General features: G+C 48.4%; 1 protein-coding gene across 4 annotated transcripts in view; it reads left to right on the top strand.

Moving 5' to 3' along the window:
* Positions 1-21204, top strand: part of LOC148543358 (neurabin-1-like) — a 111956-nt gene that overhangs the window by 55363 nt on the left and 35389 nt on the right. For 3 of the 4 annotated variants that reach the window (XM_088471454.1, XM_088471536.1, XM_088471367.1), the window contains exons 10-14: positions 1817-1913; positions 3701-3875; positions 4319-4470; positions 18284-18608; positions 20337-20424. In XM_088471454.1, coding sequence (XP_088327580.1) covers positions 1817-1913; positions 3701-3875; positions 4319-4470; positions 18284-18608; positions 20337-20424 — 837 coding nt within the window. The remainder of the gene's footprint in view (positions 1-1816; positions 1914-3700; positions 3876-4318; positions 4471-18283; positions 18609-20336; positions 20425-21204) is intronic. The other variant, XM_088471599.1, reaches the window with a different exon arrangement.

Below are 21204 nucleotides of genomic sequence, written 5' to 3'. Positions count from 1 at the left end.
AAATGTTCAATAATACACAGAAACACACATTCCTCTTTTTTTTCTAAGCTGATCTATTTTTATCTGAGCGTGACTCTGCAAAATCCTATATACACACAGGCCGGTGCTCAGCGGTCATGCCGCTCTAGGCGGTTGTGAGCAGTGACGCCTTGCAAGTGGGATGATAGCACTTAGTTTTACATTTCTTAAAAGGAAAATAAAAGCCATTAACCCAGTTTAGAGTACGCTCGTCTCCCCGTCCTAACTCGCGTTATTCATAATTTAAAAGGCAAAAGAAAAGTAAACACTAAGTGTGTTGCACATAAACTAAATAGAAAGTGGTGTTTAGTTATGCAATACTTGTGGCTTGTCCTCTCTTCTAGTATGGAACGTGTTTGTTTCTGTCTCCTGTCATCATCTTACACACTCTGTGTCTTCCTTTAAATCCTCTTAGGATATCTGTTGTCCCAAAGTATCTATCTTCTCCTCCGGTGTGTGCTTCCCTATGCTCACCAGGGGGAAATGTGTCAAACCACATAGAGAGCGGACAAGTGGAGATGATTCCTGTAGCAACCAATTAGCTTCTTGCTAGCATTTATGAAATACATTCTATAAAACTATAAGTATCATCTGGTTGCTATGGCCAACTTCAGCATCTGTCCACTTCTACACTGTTTATCAGGTTTGATAAATTTCCCCTCAGGTCTGCTTTCCCCCCATCCACTCCATGTTTGCCTCCCATGTCTGCTTACACAGGCTACAAATAAGTCATTGTGTATGTGTGGCCGCTGTGCCCATGCTAGATGCTTACTGGAGAGTAACATTGCTCACTTCACGACGCACGCCTATAGAGGGTACAAGATCAGATCGGTGAGGATGTGCCACCATCGAGAGTGTTTCCAGGCTGTTCCAGTGGCACATTGCCAGCATTGCTTGTAATCTGTTTGTGATATTCCTAGACACGGCATACAATAATTTATTATCTCATTTCCTGTAATGCGTGTGGAGGGCATACCCCCTATATAGATTGCACATATAACCTGCACAGTTACCAGCCTTACATTGGAGACATTAAATGACACTCTAGATTCTGGCTTTGAGCAGAGGGTTCTATACACTGAGGCAGACACAGATGGAAATGGCTTAGAGGGAATCCAGTCAAAATACCGGCGGATGGGATGCTGGACATCATTATACAGACGCCGGCATCCCGAAGGGATCAATATACCAACGTCTGCATCTTGACCGCTGGCATCCTGAAGGGATCAAGATTCCAACGTCGACATTCTGACCGCCGGCCTCCCGAAGGTAAGTATTGCGAGTTAGGGTTAGGCCGGGGATGTTTTAGATTTAGGGACCTACTTGGGTGGGTTAGGGTGTGGGAATGGGGGGTTAGGTTTAGACTCCACAGGAGGGAGGTTAGGGACCACCGGGGGAGAGTTAAGGCTGGGGGATGGGGAGGGTTAGGATACTTACTGGCCCCTGTCGGGATGTTCACCATTGGGATGCTGCTGTCTGTCTTCTGACCACCGGCATCCCGTCTGCCGGTAAATCATACAGATTCCGGTGCAGGGAAGGCAGCTGCTTGATACTTTACTGGAGAGCGTATCTACCCAACAAATATACAGAGGATAGGGCATTTAATGGCAGAACAGAACTAGGGTCTATTTTGCATGTTTATTCCTTTTAGAAAGGGAATGAGTGAGCCTGCAAAGGTGGGCTTATAAATTAACTCATGATTTAGTCATTGAAAGATATTTATAGTATTGTTTTTAAAATGATCATTCCTGTCATGAGAATGCCTTGGTAACATAATTGTGCTTCTTTACTTTTCAAGGGAAATAGAATTTGAAAAGAAAGAGGAGACGCACAGGGAACTTCTGAAGGAAAAAGACAAGCGGCATACCGATCAAATGGCTCTGCTAAATGCCAGGGTAAGCCTGACTTAGCGCAACCAGATCTCAGACTTTCTTTTCAAGATGTATTGAATCCACAAACTTTGCTATAGAAATATTTAAATTTGTATTACGTTTCTACTAGTTTACACATTAACTAGTGATACAAATATAAGGAAGAATAATTGCATAAAAATGTTCATACAAGTCATACAGATGCAGGCAGGCCGAAAAGCTGTCCTGTTTGCACATTCTTCCAATACCTAAAAATAGATGAAGCAAAGGTCAATATGTGAGATATCTGCAACTGCAGGGCTCCGAAATGTACAGGGACAGTCCTGCATTAATGCCAAACCATTGTTTTTGTTTAATTGTTTTTTTATTATTATTATTATTATTATTGTTGTTTTTTTTTTTAGCTGACTTTTTGTATATTATCTAGACATGAAAGATTATTGGAACACGTGTGACATGCAAAACTACAAGCTACTGTCTATTAGTAACATTTAAATAAGTCATCGGCCCCTTGTTCATCCTTCCTGTCTGTAACCCTGTTTGGGAGGAGAATAGGTGGATATGGTCAGATCTTAAAATGCCTAGAACTAGTTAGCAATGAGGAATACTGTATATTAATTTATAAACAAAAATCTCTTATATTCATTTGTAAGTGTTAAATGATGCCTTTTCTCATTTAATGACTTTTATTATACATTGAGGGCCTGATTCAGAATCGCATGCAGGTCCATTTTGCGGCCGGATCTCGCTATTTTCCTCACTGCGCACGCTTTCGGACAGAACAGACACAGCAATGAGCGCCTACGGACGAATCTGAGACTTATCTCGGTCACATCTCTACTTGCAGCCGAATGTGTGTAAAGCTGGGTACACACTGATCGATGTGTACCCGGCCGATATGTCAGCCCGACGGCCGTACATGGGTACCCATCAGAACGATGTAATGAATGACTGAACGATCACTCGTTCCGCCCTTCAGAATGCTGCATTGCGCCACATGCGATACAGTCAACCTGACGACGATGCATGCGACCGCGGGAAAGGGCATAACGTGCATCCACACTGCACGATTTGTCGTTCAAATTCAGCCAAATCGGAACAACATCGCTCAAGTGTCTAACCAGCTTTACTGGACGGCAACTGGACATTTGCATCTAGGTTGTGTTCTGAGGTCATGGCTTGTATGCAGAATCACAAGCCATGCAGAATTGAGTGTTCTAAGATCAGTCTCATCTTGGACAGTTCTCTTGCACCAGGCTGATAGTGATGGGGACTGTACGGCCACCTAGGTGCATATGGAATGCTGCATATGGATTTGTTTCCATACGCTTGTGACAGACATGCATGCAATTCTACATCAGGCCCTAACGGTCCTATAAATTGTGCAGAAGTGACAAAGTAGTCACTGATTAAACATATTTGTTTTCTCCTAAACACTGCGTATAACTGGCATCTTTGGAACTGTTGATTAGAATTTAAAATCGGCCAAATGCAGCAGTTGTGTAGGCGGCAATTTCAGCTTCTTAAACCTCTTCACGAACATGAGGATGATACTTTTAAAATTTATTTAATCATTCCCGGCAGTCTTAAAATAGACATAATTGCATACGCCTCTTAACTAATGGATTAGGTGGAATTTGTACTTTTATTAAAATAGCATCTGACAAGATACCGTCTTGCGGAAGACTTAATGAGGAAAGTTTCCAGCGATTTCACTAGGATACCTCATTCTACTGTATCAGTGTACATGTTACAGTACGTGAGAGGTCTGTGAGATCCAGATAACCTGGCTCTGCTCTTTCCTTTAACAGATTTTAGCTCTTGAGAACAAACTTAGTGCATACGAGGAAACGATTCACGTGACCCCCAACAATAAACACGAGGATGTGAATGAGGACAGCAGTGAACATGCACAGACGGCTGCAGAGAAAACTTCAGAAGATCCGGAAACAGAAAGTTCCGCACTTCTAGAAAGTTCCTTATTCGGTAAAACTAAGTGGCAGCAATTATTTATATGACTAATGCTTATTTAATAACCTGAACAGTGGCGTGCTGCGATCTATATCAACCAATCCTTCTGTCTAATACATCCAAACTAATGATGTCTAGTGCCTGATTGGCTGCTTTTTTTGTTATTACTGTACCACTATTTCCTATAACAAAGCGTTGTAGAGAATGATATTCATGAAGTGTGAAAATGTTAGTTCTGTGTTACAGGTATATCATACAGAATTCTGACACTGGATTTACTTGTGTAGAAATTTTATATTTTTTTGAGTTTTTTGTGTTTATTTTTTTAATCAGTCAGTTAAATGGAGCGCATCTTTTACATAGAGTATCAAGCAAAGATGACACCTTCCTAGCAATATAAGATCCTGATCCACATGATGAATATGACTCGCGTTGTAACCTGGTTTGTACCTTTTTAGATTTTGATGCATGCGTGGGAGAGATCCAGCGTTTGGACACCAGCGCTCACCGAGCCAAAGCTCAGCTTGCGCTGAAAGTAAAGCGAAATCGACCATCAAGGAACAAATTAAAGGAACCTTTTGTTGGCGGGGGACAAAAGTTGTGCACAGAGGTGAGATTATAAGTGGGCATTATTATACCAGAAATAAAACCGAAGAAATATGCCCGCGCTTGGATCGACAGTTGTTGCCGGCGCTATCATTAATACAGCAAATCTGTGTATATCTAGCAAATAAAACGTAGAGATTGTTCATATTTTGAGCAAAACATTCCTGCTTGAAGCCCATCGTCAGTACCCCAACTTTCTGCAAGTTCCTACACGAGCATAAATGCCCAACACACCATTAAATTGCTTAAAAATGCACTCCCCTCTCAGGTACAGAGGGTAAGATCCACACACACAACCACACACACACACACACACACACGCTTGTGAGACGCACATAGGTAGGCCTTTCCTTTTTATTATACTAAAAATATTACATATATTAAATACAATTTTTTCATTTTTTTTAGAACTTGTGTTAAGAAATGGTAGATATGTGTTTCAGAGCAGGGGGGAGATGTGGTCGCTGGAATAGGTATATGAAGTCGACATACTCTAAGGGGTATATTTACTAAAGTGCGGGTTTATAGCAGTGGAGATGTTGCCCATAGCAACCAATCACATTCTGCTTCATTTATCTAGCACCTAGAAGAAAATAGCTAGAACCTGATTGGTTGCTATGGGCAACACGTCCACTTCTATAAATATACCCGTAAGGGATCTTCAGTCTCATTGCTTTTGGAATGTTGATCGTCTTGCATTTACATCCAGAACCATTTAGGAAATGGTTGTAGCTCCAATTCGTAGTCAGGTTTTGAAAACATTTTAAAGGTATCCCATAAGATTTCTCCTGGTCTTAGAGATTCTTTGACTCAAATTTCAATTGTGCACAGGGTACATTACTCACCACATTGATATGCTAAATTCTGCCTGGACTCCTCCTGGCATTGCCAGCTGGAAGGATTTCCTTTTCTAATAGGCTGTTTGCCATAGATACCCAGTCTTGGCTTTTCCCATCTCTTAGACACGCTTGGAAGCAGGGGATTTTGGCTTTAGTGTATACATTTCAATACAGGACTTGATGGTTTTTAGAATGCCTCATCATTTCTGCACTTTATTACACAAACTCCTTTACTTTGCTGTTAAGCAATGGCTGTAAGCTGGCACCCACTTAAACAGGAGTAGTGGGCATCTAACCAGGTGCACATACCACCCTGCGCTTTATCGTCCATGGCCGCATTCAGCTGTGTGCTGTCCGCTGCCGGCTTATCCCATCTGCCGTGCAGCACAGCAGATGGAACGACCCCGATGTCGGCAGGGCGCAATCATGGGTACACATCAGAGAATGTGTATGGTATATCACTCCGTTCTGCGTGGTCGGACAACATATCGTCTGATGTGTAACCACCCGTATGGAGGGGACACACGGTCAGATATTCTTGTCGATATGAACGATAACGATGGAAAAAATCGTTACATGGTTCATATCGTTGACATGTTTGGCATGCATCGACCAACGATGCTCATGCCCGCATGTCAGATAATGGTATCTGAAGTCTGTGTTTGCAGTCCAACTTGGACAACTTCATCATTTAAATACTGTCAGAAATCGGTCAAATCGGTTAATGAGATCGTTGGTAAAATCGTTGAAATCGTTTGTCGTTGATCTCGCAAGTCTGACAGTGTGTATGCACCATTACTCTCCTCCCTTTGGTGCACGGCAGCTTCAATGATCCACGAGTAGGATTAATGGATCCTGGAACGGAACCACATGTCAGTTGTGCAAACTGATATATGTACTGTTTGAAAATGTTGTCGTACCACAGCGCTCAACCTATGTATATTGCTCCCTCTAAATAATGTAATGCAGTCAAATTTCCTTCATACAGTATTTCATTTTATTAAAATCTTAATTTTAACATATCGTTTAAAAATAATGAACCTTTTAGTATTGTTGTTTTGCTCTGATACAGTTTGTGCTCCCTATTACCAGCCGGCTTTAAGTTGTTTACGTTAGACACCACAAAAAACATGACACGTATGTGCCCAATATGGAACAGAGGAAAGGAGTGTGTGTGTTTGGAACGTGATACAGACAGGGACAGATGTGTGTTATAGTGAGGGTAAAGGGATTTGGGGGTTGGGATGCAGATGAAATGGTAATGTCCCGGTACTCAAGAAAAATTTCTACTTCAGCGTCCATAGGGGGTCCACAGGGTTGACCTTGGGGTATCACTGGATCTGGATCCACGCAGTTAAAGCTTTCACTGCTCCCAGGATGCACTTGGATCCATCCTCCTCTATACCCCACCCCCGAGCCACAGGCACCTCGGTTTTAGTTGGTGCCCGGCCGGAGTTGGGTCACCCTGTCGCAGTGGGGCTGCAGGAGCAGCCCCTAAGCTTATTTTTATTAGAAGAAAATTATTATTATTTTCTACTTCAGGGTCCATAGGGTATCCACAGGATACCTTGGGGTATAGGTGTGACGTCAGTCGCAGGGCACCAAAGAGTTAAGCTTTCAGCCTCCCAGGATGCACTAGGTCCCCCTCCTATACCCCGCCCCCAGGCCAAGGCACCTCAGTTTAGTTTGGTGCCCGGCCGGAGTCGGGTGCACCTGTTGGAGTGGGGGCTAGAAGAGCCCCTGAAGCTTATTCTTCATGCAGCTGTGGCTGCACAACTGGATGAACAGCATGGACAGTCAGTCCTGACGTCCATGCTGTCTTCCCTACACCCCGCCGGTACCAGAACGCCGGTACTGATCCGGGGATGCTGGTGGGCGTCTGGGGTCACAGCTAGCGGTGACCCCAGATGCTCCGGACCATGGCCGGATTCAAGGGGGACAGAGGTAAGCAGCGGGGTCCCGCGGTGGGTCCCCGCTGATCACATGGTCCTAAGTCCCCAGGCAGGGGGCTCCCTGGGGACTGGCTGCAGCGTGGAGCCAGGCGACCAACCTGCGCTTCCACTACCCCCTGGGACAGCGGACCGCAGCAGAGCGGTAGCGCTGCGGCGTCCCAGGGGTTAAATGCATGCCAGGGGAGCGCGCCTTCCCTGTCTCACAGCCGGCGCCTCCCCCGCTGCACACAGCCCTCTCTGCACTGTGCTGACTGGTCCTGTGTCAGCGCTCCTCCCCCAGGCCAGCTTCTCTCTGCTCCTCGGCGGCCATCTTCTCTGCAACGCATGGTGAACGCTGCTGGAAGTCTGGAAGGAAGCATCGTGGTCTGGGTCCCCCCGCATACCTCTCCTCCGCTGTGGCTCAGGTCTGTGTATGCAGCGCTGTGTCCTACCAGGCCCTGTGTCTGTGTAGTTGAGTGATCAGCGCTGTTAGTGCAGGAATTGTTATTTCTCTGCATTGTATGTGACTGTGCTAGCGCTGCCTGTAACTATTCTTCACTAAACTGTCAGCTTTATTACTGTCCCTGTTCTTTCTGCTAAAGCCCTTGCGGTGCGGTGCTGCAGGGTGGTCTCTCGCCTATTTAATACTTAATTGGTGAGAGAGGTCACATACGTGGTGCCATCATGTCTGAAAGTGATTTTCCCCTCCGGCTACAGTGTACCACGTGCAAAGTACCGTTAGCGGAGGGGGAGGGTAGCGCGGAGGGCCTTTGCCGGCAGTGTTGTCCATGGCGCGGCCTATTACGGTTACAGCACCGGTACAGGAGCCGCCCTGGGCTTGTTTCGCTCAGGCGTTAACAGCTTTAGTGGGCCAGTTAGCTCCGCAGCCCGCGTTTACTCCGATGGGTTTGTCCCAGCAGTCTGTGGTGTCGTCACCCATGCAGGGGTTCCCACGACAATTGGTGGTACCCCACAGTCTCCCTATTTCCCCGCTCCCGGGTTCTCAGGAGCCAGCGTGGGTTAACTCCCTGACGAGTTCTTTACAGCACTTGTCGGATGTATTGCAAGGGGAGTCTGTGATGCGGCCTCATAAAAGGCCGGTGGCGTCTCTGTCCGCTCCTTATGAGGATGACGAAGGGACGTCTGATGATGGGGAGATTCTGGATCCTTACGATCAGGAACCTTTCCATACTAAGGACGCTGATGCTAAGTCCAAAGTATATATTCCTGGACTTATTCGGGCGGTCCGCACAGCCTTGGTGATTGAGGACGAAGTTCCCCCAGCGGCTAAATCTAAGTATGCCTTTTTCAAAGATGTGAAGGGCGATGCCACAGTCTTTCCTCTTTCGGGTCAGTTGGTGGACCATTTAGAGGAGGCGTGGAAACAACCTGGCAAAAGATACCAGCCGCAGAGACGCCTGGCGGTGGCTTATCCGTTCGCGGATAATTATTTTGCTAAGTGTGAATCCCCTCCACAGGTGGATTCTCACGTGACCCGTCTTGTCCGTAGTGCCACATTGCCGATGCCATCCATGTCCTCCCTTAAGGATGCTACGGACCGCAAGGTAGAAATCTGCCTGAAGTCCGCTTATTCCCTTGCAGGGGGGGCAGCACGGCCGGCTATGGCCATTTGCTGGGTTGCCAGAGCGATGGAGCGCTGGGCGGATTCATTAGAGGCTTCTTTTGAATCCGACTGTCCGGCCGAACAAGCGGAGTTGATTGGCAATCTCCGTGATTCGGCCACCTACATCAACGAGGCGGCTCTAGACATTAGTACTCTGGTGTCTAGAATTTCTTCAGCAGCGGTAGCTGCTCGTCGCACCTTGTGGCTGCGATCCTGGAAGGCGGACGCAGATCCAAGAAAGGTCTGGAAGCGTTGCCGTTTACCGGAGAAGTTCTCTTCGGTCCGGATCTGGATAAGATTGTGGCCACGCTGGCGGCAGCCAAATCTGCTTGTCTCCCGTCGGCCGCTGCTCCTTCTGGTTCTGGACCATCGTCCTTTCGGTCATCTAGGGCCCAGGGCAGGCCCAAACCACAGTCGTTTCCTCGACAGGCTGGCCCTAAGAAATCGGGCAAGCCCCGGAAACAGGCATGGAGTACCAGACGTCCGGCCCCCAAGCCAGATGACAAGCCTGCGGCCTGACGGTCCGGGTCTCCCCTTGGGGGATCCCAGGGTGGGAGGCCGCCTGCTGCAGTTCTCCCGGTGTTGGTCGTTCACTACGACAGACACTTGGGTTCTGGAGGTGGTCTCTCACGGGTACGCCCTCTCCTTCCGGCACAGACCCCCGGCTCGATTCTTCACCACGGGTCTACCATCAGACCGGAACAAGGCTACGGAGCTGCGGAAGGTATTGCACACTATGCTCCAGGCTGGAGTTATAGTGCCTGTTCCATTCTCCCAGAGGGGCCAGGGTTTCTATTCAAATCTATTTTTGGTACAGAAACCCAATGGGTCATATCGTCCGATTCTCAACCTCAAAGCACTCAACAAGTCTTTGCGGGTCCCGAAGTTTCGGATGGAGACCCTACGGTCCATCATTCTGGCGCTGGAACCTGGGGACTACATGGTGTCATTGGACATACAGGACGCTATGGCGGTCATGGCGGCTTCTCTGCGGCTGCAAGGAGTCCGCATGTTGCCGTACTTGGACGACCTGTTATTGGTGGCAGGATCTCCAGAGCTCCTGTTACACCACTTGGACCTGACCATTGCACTGCTGCAACGGCACGGCTGGCTAATTAACTGGCAGAAGTCCACTCTAATCCCGTCTCGGAGGATTCTGCATCTTGGAGCCTTATTGGACTCGGGACAGCAAAGGATCTTCGTGACGGAGGACAAGATCTCTGCTTTACAGTCAAGGGTGCGCAGTTGTCTGCACAGCCGCCGGGTGTCCTTACACTCGGCGATGAGGTTACTGGGCTCCATGGTGTCGGTGTTCGACATGGTGGAATACGCCCAGTTTCACTCTAGACCTCTGCAGCACCTGATCCTGTCCAAGTGGAACGGGCTGCCTCAGTCTCTGAAGTTCCAGACGATTGTGCTCACCCCGGAGGTTCGCCTGTCCCTTGCGTGGTGGTTAAAGATGACCCACCTCAACAAGGGACGTCCGTTCTGGGTTCCAAATTGGGTCCTGTTGACAACGGACGCCAGTCTTCGAGGCTGGGGAGCAGTTTCGGGTCCACACTTGTTCCAGGGCAGGTGGACACCGACAGAAGCGGAGCTTCCAATAAATATCTTGGAACTCCGTGCGGTCTTCAATGCTCTCCTGCAGGCACAGCGGTTTCTCCAGGGTCACCCGGTGCAGGTCCAGTCGGACAATGCTACCACCGTGGCCTACATAAACAGGCAAGGAGGAACTCGCAGTCGGGCGGCTCTCGTAGAGGTCTCTCGGATCCTGGTTTGGGCGGAGCGCAATCTTCCGGCCATATCAGCGGTCTTCATCCCGGGAGTGCTAAATTGGGAGGCGGACTTTCTAAGTCGCCAGGACGTTCATCCAGGGGAATGGTCCCTGCACCCGGACGTTTTTCAACTACTGGTGGACAGGTGGGGTCTTCCAGAAATCGACCTCATGGCGTCCCGGCACAACAACAAGTTGCCGGTGTACGGGTCTCGCACAAGAGACGAAGGGGCGTCTCTGGTGGATGCTCTGTCCGTCCGGTGGACGTTCAGGTTCGCATACCTGTTCCCTCCGGTCTCCCTTCTTCCACGGGTAATCCGGAAATTCAAACAGGAAGGAGGGACGCTCCTGTTGATAGCTCCCGCGTGGCCCAGACGGCACTGGTTCTCAGACCTTCAGGGTCTGTCCGTGGACAGTCCTCTGCGGTTGCCGCTACGACCGGACCTTCTGTCTCAGGGTCCTTGTCTTCACCCGGACCTGACTCGGCTGTCTTTGGCGGCGTGGCTGTTGAGACGGCCATGCTGAGGTCCTGGGGGTTTGCCAGCTCTATGCTGTGTACCATGTTACGAGCTCGGAAACCGTCTTCCGCGAGGATATACCATCGCGTGTGGCATACGTTCTTCCAGTGGTGTCGACCGAGAGGTTATGCACCGCGGGAGTTTCGTCTGTCTCGGATTCTCGCCTTCCTGCAAGCGGGACTAGATCATGGGCTTCGCCTTGCTTCTTTGAAGGTACAGGTTTCGGCCCTATCTGTCTGGTTTCACCGTAGGATTGCTACAATCCCGGATGTGCGCACCTTTATGCAAGGTGTTCTCCGTATTCAGCCGCCCTTTGTTCCACCTGTGGCGCCTTGGGATTTGGCTGTGGTCCTGAGGACTCTCCAAGGACCGCCGTTTGAACCACTGGGCTCAGTGGATATTAAATGGCTAACAGCTAAGACTGTTTTCCTTCTGGCCGTTGCTTCAGCCAGACGTGTTTCTGAGTTAGGGGCTCTTTCTTGTAGACCCCCTTTCTTGGTTTTTTTCATGGGAACAGGGCAGTGCTCCGCACTCGGCCCGAGTTTCTCCCCAAAGTTGTTTCCCAGTTTCAGGTTAACGAGGAAATAGTTGTTCCGGCCTTTAACTCACCGGGTCTTTCCGTGGGTGAGGCCTCTTTGGATGTTGTGCGGGCCTTAAGGACTTATGTGGACCGCACTTCTTTGTTTAGGAAGTCGGACGCTTTGTTGTCCTCTATGGCTTCTGTAAAACGGGTTGGCCTGCTTCAAAGCAAACTTTGGCAGCCTGGATCCGTATGGCTATTTCTGAAGCTTATCTTCATGAAGGCCTACCGGTCCCTCCTTCTCTGAAGGCTCATTCCACTAGGTCTGTGGGTCCTTCGTGGGCAGCTTGACGTGGTGCCTCGGCAGTTCAGATCTGCAAGGCTGCTACGTGGTCTTCTGTCCATACCTTCGTGAGGTATTACAGGTTTGACACCTTCGCCTCTCAGGATGCTTCCTTCGGGCGGCGGATTCTCCTTTCTGCACAGGAGCGTCCCCACCCTTAAAGGATACTGCTTTGGGACATCCCCAAGGTATCCTGTGGATACCCTATGGACCCTGAAGTAGAAAATATGAGATATGGTAAGAACTTACCCTTGTTATCTCTATTTCTACGAAGTCCATAGGGTTCCACAGGACTCCCGCCCTGTCGCACCTGTGCTGCAGATGGGCTTTGCTCTGGTCACCGGTTTTCCGTCTCCCTCTGGTGAGAATGTGATTCTTGTATGTGTCCAGATCTTTGTTCTCTCTCTTCCTTCTCCTCCTCCGGCCTATGGCTTGGTAACTAACTGAGGTGCCTTGGCCTGGGGGCGGGGTATAGGAGGGGGACCTAGTGCATCCTGGGAGGCTGAAAGCTTAACTCTTTGGTGCCCTGCGACTGACGTCACACCTATACCCCAAGGTATCCTGTGGAACCCTATGGACTTCGTAGAAATAGAGATAACAAGGGTAAGTTCTTACCATATCTCATATTTTTTTTACACTGTTTGAGCGGCAGCACCAGACTGTCCTTTAGGACGTCCACGCTGCCGCTCATATCCCTGCTGGCGCCGCGACACCAGTTCAGATCTGGGGATCGTGGCGGGACCCCAGTTTGTAGTAGCTGGGCTCTGGGGAATCCCAGGACTGCTGCCGGAAGCGACGGGGATCAGGTAAGCCGCAGGTCGCTGCGTGCGGCGGCCCGCGGATACTTTAAATGCAGTCAGATGCCTCCGGTCTCTGGGGACAGACCGGAGGCGCAAGCAGCGGTGGCGGGCTCCCCCTCTCTGAGGTATACCCCGCATGACCGCTAGACCACCAGGGTGATATGCTGGAAGCGGGACCGGCAACCTGGGAGGTTAATTGCTAGCCAGGGGAGGCAGCCTTCCCTGTCTAGCAGCTCCTCCCCTCAGCTCAGCGCGCCTTTCTACACGGGTCTGGCGTCGCTGAGCTGCTGTTATCTCTCGGCCACTCCTCCTCTGAGGTCTCCGGCGGCCATCTTCACTGGCAGATCGCAGAGCTCCCAGGCGGTATCAAGTGGACCGGTCCCCCTGTGTACCTCTCCCCTGCTGAAGGACAGTGTACACAGCGCTATAGCCCTCCCAGACACTGAATCTGGGCGGTTGATTGTAGCGAAAAGTGCAGTGAGTATATCTTCCTGCATTGTATGTGACTATTGCTAGTGCTGCCTGTCTGTGACTTATTTCTACTTACTGTCAGCTTATACCTGTCCCTTATCTTCTTCTGCGGCCCGGCAGGTGTATGGGGGAAGAGCGTTTTCTGTGGACCTCACTTCTATAATCATATTGTGGACTGTTTGAGTTGCATACTTGTGAGTGCGCAGGTGTTATCACCATCCTTCCTCTTGTGATACGTATTCATTGAGTATTTACTGTATCATGTCTGATGAGGAGACTGAGCACTCTGTGGCTCCTGTGTTGTTTTAGTGCAGACGCTGTTCTACATGGGTTGATAGGGAGGATTTATCTCAGGATGGTCTGTGCGGGCGGTGCCAGCTGGTACCTGGCCCCTTTAAACCCCCTATATCGCCTTGGGCGATGTTTTCCCAGGTGCTGGCGTCAATTGCGGACCGTTTATTGGTCCCAACAATGGTCCCTTCTGGGGCGTTGCCCCAGCCCACCATCCCCCATTCCCCGGGTATTCCGCAGTTGTTGCGGTCTTCCCCCGGGTCCCAGACTATGGGTCCCTATACAGGGCTGCCTGTGTATGTTCAGTCTCCCCCTGTGACGCAGCAGTCTGTGGTGCCTGGGTGGATTTTCTCTCCAGCTCTGTTCAGAGTCTGGCGGCCTCATCTTCGGCGTTTCGGTCGATGTTGCAAAGTGATGTGCCACCAAAGGCGTCCAAGCGTCATGTTGTGAGTTCACTGACGGCGCAATTGTCGGACTCTGCTGTGTCTTCACATGACTGAGAGATTCATGAGGACTCTGACTGATGCCATGGGCCAGGAGGTGGAGACTAAGTCCTCCATTAATGTGCTGGCATTGGTTAGAACAGGTGCGGGCCATCCTCCATATAGAGGATGATGCGCCGGCTCCTGGGGCGAAGTATCCTAATTTTAAAAAAGCTAAGGTAACTTTGAATGTTTTTCCCCTGTCTGACCAATTAACGGATCATATGGCGGTGGCCTGGCAGTTGCCCAGTAAGAGATTCCAACCACAGAAAAGGCTGGCGTCTAATTATCCTTTTCCTGAAGCTCATTGCAGGAAATGGGAAACCCCACCAGCGGTGGATTCCCATGTCACACGCTTGATTAAAAGCGCTACGCTGCCATCGCCGTCTATCTCCTCTTTGAAGTATCCCACGGACAGGAAGGTGGAAACTTGTCTGAAGTCCATTTACTCTCTCTCTGGGGCGGTGGCTCGCCCGTCCATGACCATCTCCTGGGTGGCTAAAGCCATCGAGAGCTGGGCCAACGCTTTGGAAGATTCCTTTCCTGAGGATGCTCCGGATATTCCGAGAGCGTTAATAGGACAGATGACGGATGTGGCTTCCTATATTGGGGAAGCGTCGTTGGATGCCAGTCTGCTGACCTCTAGGGTTTCGGCTGCAGCTGTGTCTGCTCGTCGGTCCTTGTGGTTGAGGTCCTGGAGGGCTGATACAGACTCTAAAAAGGGCCTGGAGGCTTTGCCTTTTAATGGAGAGTTACTATTGGTCCAGACTTTGACAAAATAGTGGATACCCTGGCTAAATTCAAGTCAGCCTTCCTCCCTTCGGCTTCAGCGCCAGCTAAGGCAAGGAGCTCTGCCTTTCTGTCATTTTGGGTTCAGGGTAAGGTCAAGGGTCAGTCCTTCCCGAGGCAATCGGCATCCAAGGTCGCCTCGAAGACCAAGAAGCAAGCATGGAGTGCTAGGCGCCCTTCTTCCAAGCAGGAGGATAAACCTTCTGCCTGATGGAACGGGCCTCCCTCTGGGGGACCTCAGAGTGGGAGGCCGACTTCTTCAATTCGCCCAGTGCTGGCACAATACCACCACGGATGCCTGGGTTCGAGAAGTAGTCTCCCAGGGGTATGCCCTGTCTTTTCGACTCAGGCCGCCCCGCCAGTTTTTTTGCACGACTCCTTCTCTGGAAAAAACTAAGGCCTCGCAGATTCAGTTAGCTATAGAGTCCTTGCTGCAAGCAGGGGTCATTGTTCCCATTCCACAGTCTCAACGTGGGACGGGGTACTATTCTACTGTTTCTGGTGCAGAAGCCCAATGGTTCTCATCGCCCTATCCTCAATTTGAAGTCTCTGAACAAATATCTCAGGGTTCCCAAAATCAGGATGGAAGCGTTACGTTCCATCATTCTGGCGATGGAACCCGGGGATTACATGGTCTCCCTGGATATCCAGGACGCCTAGCTCCACGTGCCCATAGCACCTGCACACCAGCGGTATCTGAGGTTTGCTATTCTGCTAAATCACTACCAGTTTCGGGCGTTGCCCTTTGGCCTTTCCACGGCTCCAACGGTATTCACCAAGGTAATGGCAATTATGGCCGCCCACCTTCGGAACCAGGGTATACGGCTGCTGCTGTATCTGGACGATCTCCTTCTGTTGGCGAGCTCCTCAGAAGTACTGCTTCGACATCTCCACCTGACCATTGCTTGTCTTCAAGCACACGGGTGGTTGATAAATTGGAAGAAGTCATCTCTGATCCCTTCACAACGGATGGTTCATTTGGGAGCCCTTCTGGATTTCCAGCAGCAAAGGATCTTCCTGACTCCGGAAAAGGTTTCCTCCCTACAACTGAGGATTCACAGTTGCCTAACCAGTTGCAGGGTGTCGGTACACTCGGCAATGAGAGTCCTAGGGTCCATGGTGTCGGCATTCGACATGGTGGAATTTGCAGACACCGTGTAAACTAAACGTGTTAGTGGGCTGCCTCGTCCCCACTCTACATCCCATAGTGCCTTAGTTTTTTTTTTGTGCTCAAGGGAGTGGTCATGGTCTTCTTTGAAGAGCTGTGAGGGTTTTTTTTTTTTCTTTCTCGCCCCCCCCCCCCCCCTTTCTTTCTTACATCAACCACCAATGCGCAACACGCAGCTTCATGGCACTGGCAGATACAGTCAAAAGCTTTCGATGGGCAGAAAGATGTGTGAGTAACATCGGGAGTGTTCATCCCAGGCATATACAACTGTGAAGCCTATTTTCTGAGCTGGCATGAGGTTCATCCCTTCATCAGGAGCTCTTCAACCAACTCGTGCCAGTGATGGATTTGATGGCCTCTCGACTAAACCACAAGGTACCACTCTACGGCACACGCCTGAGGGATCTAAACTGGTAGATGCAATGACAGTCTCCCGGAAGTTCCGATTAGTGTATCCGTTTTTACCGATTGCAAAAGCAGAGGGAGTTCTCATCATCCTGGTGGCTCCGAACTGGTCAAAATTCAGCATTATGGCGGATCATGCGATTCCCCATCCATCCCTCTGTTCAGTCGAGGCACGTTTTTCCATCAGGACTTGGCTCATTTGGCTTTGACGACATTGCTGTTGAAACCATGACCCTCTGAGGTAAGGGCCTCTCTGATCAGGTCATTCAGACCATGATAAAAGCCAGAAAGCCAATATCAAGTTATTGAGGATTTACACTTCTGGTGTGTACGGACATGGGCTCATATTTCTTCATTCAACTTGGCTCGTCTGTTGTCATTCCTGCAGGATGGCTTGGACTGTGGGTTGATGCTTTCTTCACTAAAGGTTCAGGTTTTGTCCCTTTTCAATATTTTTCCAATGTCAGTTGGCCGACATTCCTGAAGTCTAGACCTTTCTTCAGGGTGTATATGCTTCATGTCCAGCCACCCGTTGTTCCTTCGTTGGTTAAGTGGGATCTTAATTTGGTCCTATCCAGCCAGCTTTTGTACCTCCTAGATGTCATGGATCTCAACTTTCTAACCTAGACTGTTTCTTTTTTGCTGGCCATTTCATCTGCCAGACGAGACTTTCTTGCAGGTCACCGTTTCTCATTTTTATGAAGGCTGGGCGGTTCTGCGAACCAGACTTTATTTTCAGCTGAAGGTAGTCTTCCGGTTTTATCTTAACTGGGATATTGTGATTCCGACTCTGGATGATGACTCCATCCTCTGGCAGCAGGAATGCTTTGGGCCTTCTTGATGTCAGAGCTTTGCGGATCTATGTGGAGAGATCTGCTTTATTCTGTAAAACAGACTGCCTCCTGGCGCTCTATGAAGAGAAGTTGGCCAGCGACAAAACAGTTGGTGGTAAGGTAGATCAACCAACAAGTGTTTTGGAGGGACCGTCAATTCCAGGTCGCCTGGTGGGTCATTCTACCAGATCGGTGAGCACCTCTTAGACAGCGTGACATGATGTCTCTGTGGAGCAATTATGCAAGTCTGTCACCTGGTCTTGTTTGAGTGGAGTTATATGTAGGGTTAGCAACCATCGAGGTTTCCAATTCGATGGAAATAAGTTTTCCATCGAATACCGGGATTTCGATGGTTGCCAGCCATCTGATGTAGCTTTCTAATGCCCATCCGATGGCTGGCTGTAGGGCGGGGGAGCACACACTGCAGCTACTGTATTCACGGCATCTATTCACAATGTAGGGGTTGCCTAGGAACAACCCAGCATCTCGGAGAGTTCTGGGCACATCCCCACAGTGTGTAGACAGGTGATCCGTGAGGCTCTGCTCCCTTTGCCACAGGCTTCGTCCCCTTTTCGCACGAAAGTATAACTGTTATACTATCAAATTGTTGCAATGTATGGCTAGTTGCCATCACATCGTATGGATTGATGTCGGAAGCCCAGCAACCATTCAATGCTGGACTTCAGATTGCCTATCCCTAGTTAGGTGTGTTATCTTTGTCTCCTGTGAGCTTATTAAAGTCAAAGTAAGGCACTATGGTATGTAGAGGGGCTAGGAGGCAGCACACAAACAAGTTTTAGTTTACAATTGTGCCTGCTCCTTGAATAGCGCCCTCTATGTCCCATGGTATCCAATGTCCCCCAAATGGATTGAGAAACTGATTTAATGGTGAGTACCAAAAATCCTATTATAGGGTTAAATGTTTTTAAGCCAAAATGAAAAATAAAATGTTTAATTTTTTTTTTTTTTTCTTTAACATCTGCATATGGTACGGTTATCTTGACAAATTCTGTTAAATTGGATACACAGGAGGACGAGGCAGAAGAGACGTTGCTAGCAGAAACTGGGAGACCTTGTGAGAAAAGACCTGAAGACCCTGAAGAACAGCTTGGAGGCCAAGATGGCGATCAAAGGATTGAAAAGTCCAGAGCGGCAGAAAGTTTAGGTAGTCTCCCGGAGTCCCACCCCTCCATTTCCACTTCCTCCTCCTCCCCCGCCCACAGGACTAACACTGAAACCATTCTAACCTCCAGCCAGTCTCCTACTGGGGAAGGGCTAGCTCAGAGTTCCTCAGGAGAATGCGTTAGGAATACCAAGCTAAGAGAATCTAAAGGAAAAGGCAAAGTCGTTAAAGGTAAGCTTAGGCGTTAGTGTGTTGAAACATAGCACATTTTGATGGTAATCATAAGATCTAAGCATATTAGCTGGGGAGTGGTAATATCAAGTGCTTAATTCATATAATCTCTGTATGAGCAGGAATCATGTGATTGACGTGAAGTTATATAGAGCGGCTCCTGGAGTTACTTGCAGCAAGAAGCGAGCTATTGTGTTTAGCAGAGATTCAGTGTATTCATGTCCAGTGCTGAATAGAGCTGTATTTGCTTATGTTAGGAATAGCACAGGCCACACACAACATGCATTGTTACATGCCACGTCATGTGACTCTCCTGTGAGGACAGTCCTAACGTTGTGTACTGCCCCACATAAGGCACTGTGAATGAAGTGACGGGTGTTCTGAGGATACACTGTATAAAACTATGCATTCATTGCAGAACTTGTGACAAATCCTTGTATTAAAGTATTTAAAGACCATTGGATAGTATGTAAGGGCAATAGCCATTGGTACCATTTTTCTTCTCAGAATTCTAATCTGCTATATATTTGTGTATATCAGTTCCACTGGTTTCATCAAGCTGCATGCATGTGCCTCCAAATAATACAGGGCATAACCATTGCTCGCTGACCCCAGGTATATAATTACTCTCCTGCTAACCGGCTCAATCACCATTGCTCCCTTACTAATAAGTATATTTATTCCTTTCATCACCCTTCCATGGCACACGTGTCCATAGAGTTGTGCATTCCAGAAGAGGAAAGTAACTATGTCTTGTTACATTAAATATTTATGTTTTAGAGGACAAATGCTTCATACCACACCGGGCCTGATACAATATTCTAATGGTGTGTACACACGGTCATTCAGCACCACGATCAGATAACAATCGTTATCTGATCGTCCTGCATGTGTTAAATGATCGTTATAGAGCACATGCATTAACCCCCTAACGACTACAACGACCCACGATTAACGATCGCGGGTCCCTATGGTAAACAGGCTAACCTGGTCGATATCGACCAGGTTGGTCTGCATGCACGGGCGACGGCCGATGGTCGTCATCGACCATTCGTGCCCACACATCGACCTTTGGTCGTTTGCAGGGGCCAGAAACTGTACGATTTTAACGATCTGATCGTTATCGTTATCGTTAAAATCATGCAGTTTATCTGACAGTGTGTACGGGCCATAAGTCTGTAGGAGGCGTCTGAAGGAAATAGTAACCTCCTGACAACATCGCAGAGCCGGGTGCCGCGTCCAAAGACGCGGGAACGGTTCACCATCGCGACCATCAGAATTCAGACTTACCTACGTTGCCAAGGCCGGGAAATCTGCAACACGCCATCTTCTCCCTGTCCCCAAATGCTGCGGCCTGTCGATCAAGCTGCGACCGTCGGGCAGAATGGGTTACTGAGCTAATGCAGCTCGCCCACCAATGGGTTAGTACGTAAGCCATCGGGTTTACATACTAACCTGATTCTGTTCGTTCTAGTTTATTCTTTTTCTCTCCTGGAAAATGGCTCTCTTGTTTACGTATTTTGCATTGATGTGTTTGCCGTACACTACGCATAGATGTGTTCAGATATATTTGCACGATAAAAGCAAAGTTGGGCTCGGTCTATTTGATCAGCCCATCTCTACTCAAGCACGTTTCAGGCAAGTTCTTGTTCTTGAGACCATTCAAAGGGCTTTATAATCTCATAATGTTACCATCTCTTAGCAGTGACCATGTACCTTTTCAATTAGTTTCTGTAGATGAGAAGAGAAATGACGACAAAGCCGCTGAACTAAATGAAAACGCAGGAAAGCACAGAAGAAGATTCCCTGATTTTGGGTAAGTAGTTCTACTATAAGCTAGAGTTTTACATTTTTATATATCATCACTGCATTAACTTTGTTTTTACAACCCTAAGTTTCTGTTTTTTAAAGCAGCGTTGTCCCTCCCACAGTATGCAGGTATTCTATCCATCCGTCTGTGCGATGTAACCTCTCTGCCTGGCCTTGGCTGCTTCTCATTACTAAAGGGAACAAATGTCTCTAGGGGAACAGCAGCAGCAATCCACCTGTGTCTCGATTACCATTCTGCCACTATACACCACTGATCATCTAGAATTCGAAGCTCGCTATGTTTAAATTGTCAGGTTTTGTTTTTACGAAGCAGATCTACTACAATATGGATGCTATGTCAAGACTTGTAACCATTTGTGCGGTGCAGAAAAGTTGTTATCCCAATAGATTAAAACCTTTTTTATTTCATTTATTGGCCACTTAATATCTTATATTTATGATCGGATTTGTACAGTGTACCAGTTTTAGTTAGATTTTTATTAAGGGCAGTTGCTTATTAGAACTTTTATAGGGGTATAACCAGACTGCAGCCAAAGGTCTAAAAGTCATTCACAAAATGAAGTACAATTTTGACAAACAACTTCCTAAAAATGTTTCTTGTAATACTGTCCTGTGCGCAGTGCAGTGCTTGTCGTCACTGGGTGAAATCTGCCTGTCACTGGGGGAAGCTGGTGTATTGAGAACAATCTCCATGATGTAATTGTGTTGTGCATGGACTTGCGTACTGGTATAACTATTTCTCCTGAGTTAGTGTCTCCCTGATAAA

Source organism: Taudactylus pleione, unplaced genomic scaffold (assembly GCF_031769625.1).
Source record: "Taudactylus pleione unplaced genomic scaffold, aTauple2 ptg000004l, whole genome shotgun sequence".
Taxonomy (NCBI): Eukaryota; Metazoa; Chordata; class Amphibia; order Anura; family Myobatrachidae; genus Taudactylus; species Taudactylus pleione.
Note: the sequence above shows the minus strand (reverse complement) of the source record. Positions and strands in the feature narration are given on the sequence as shown.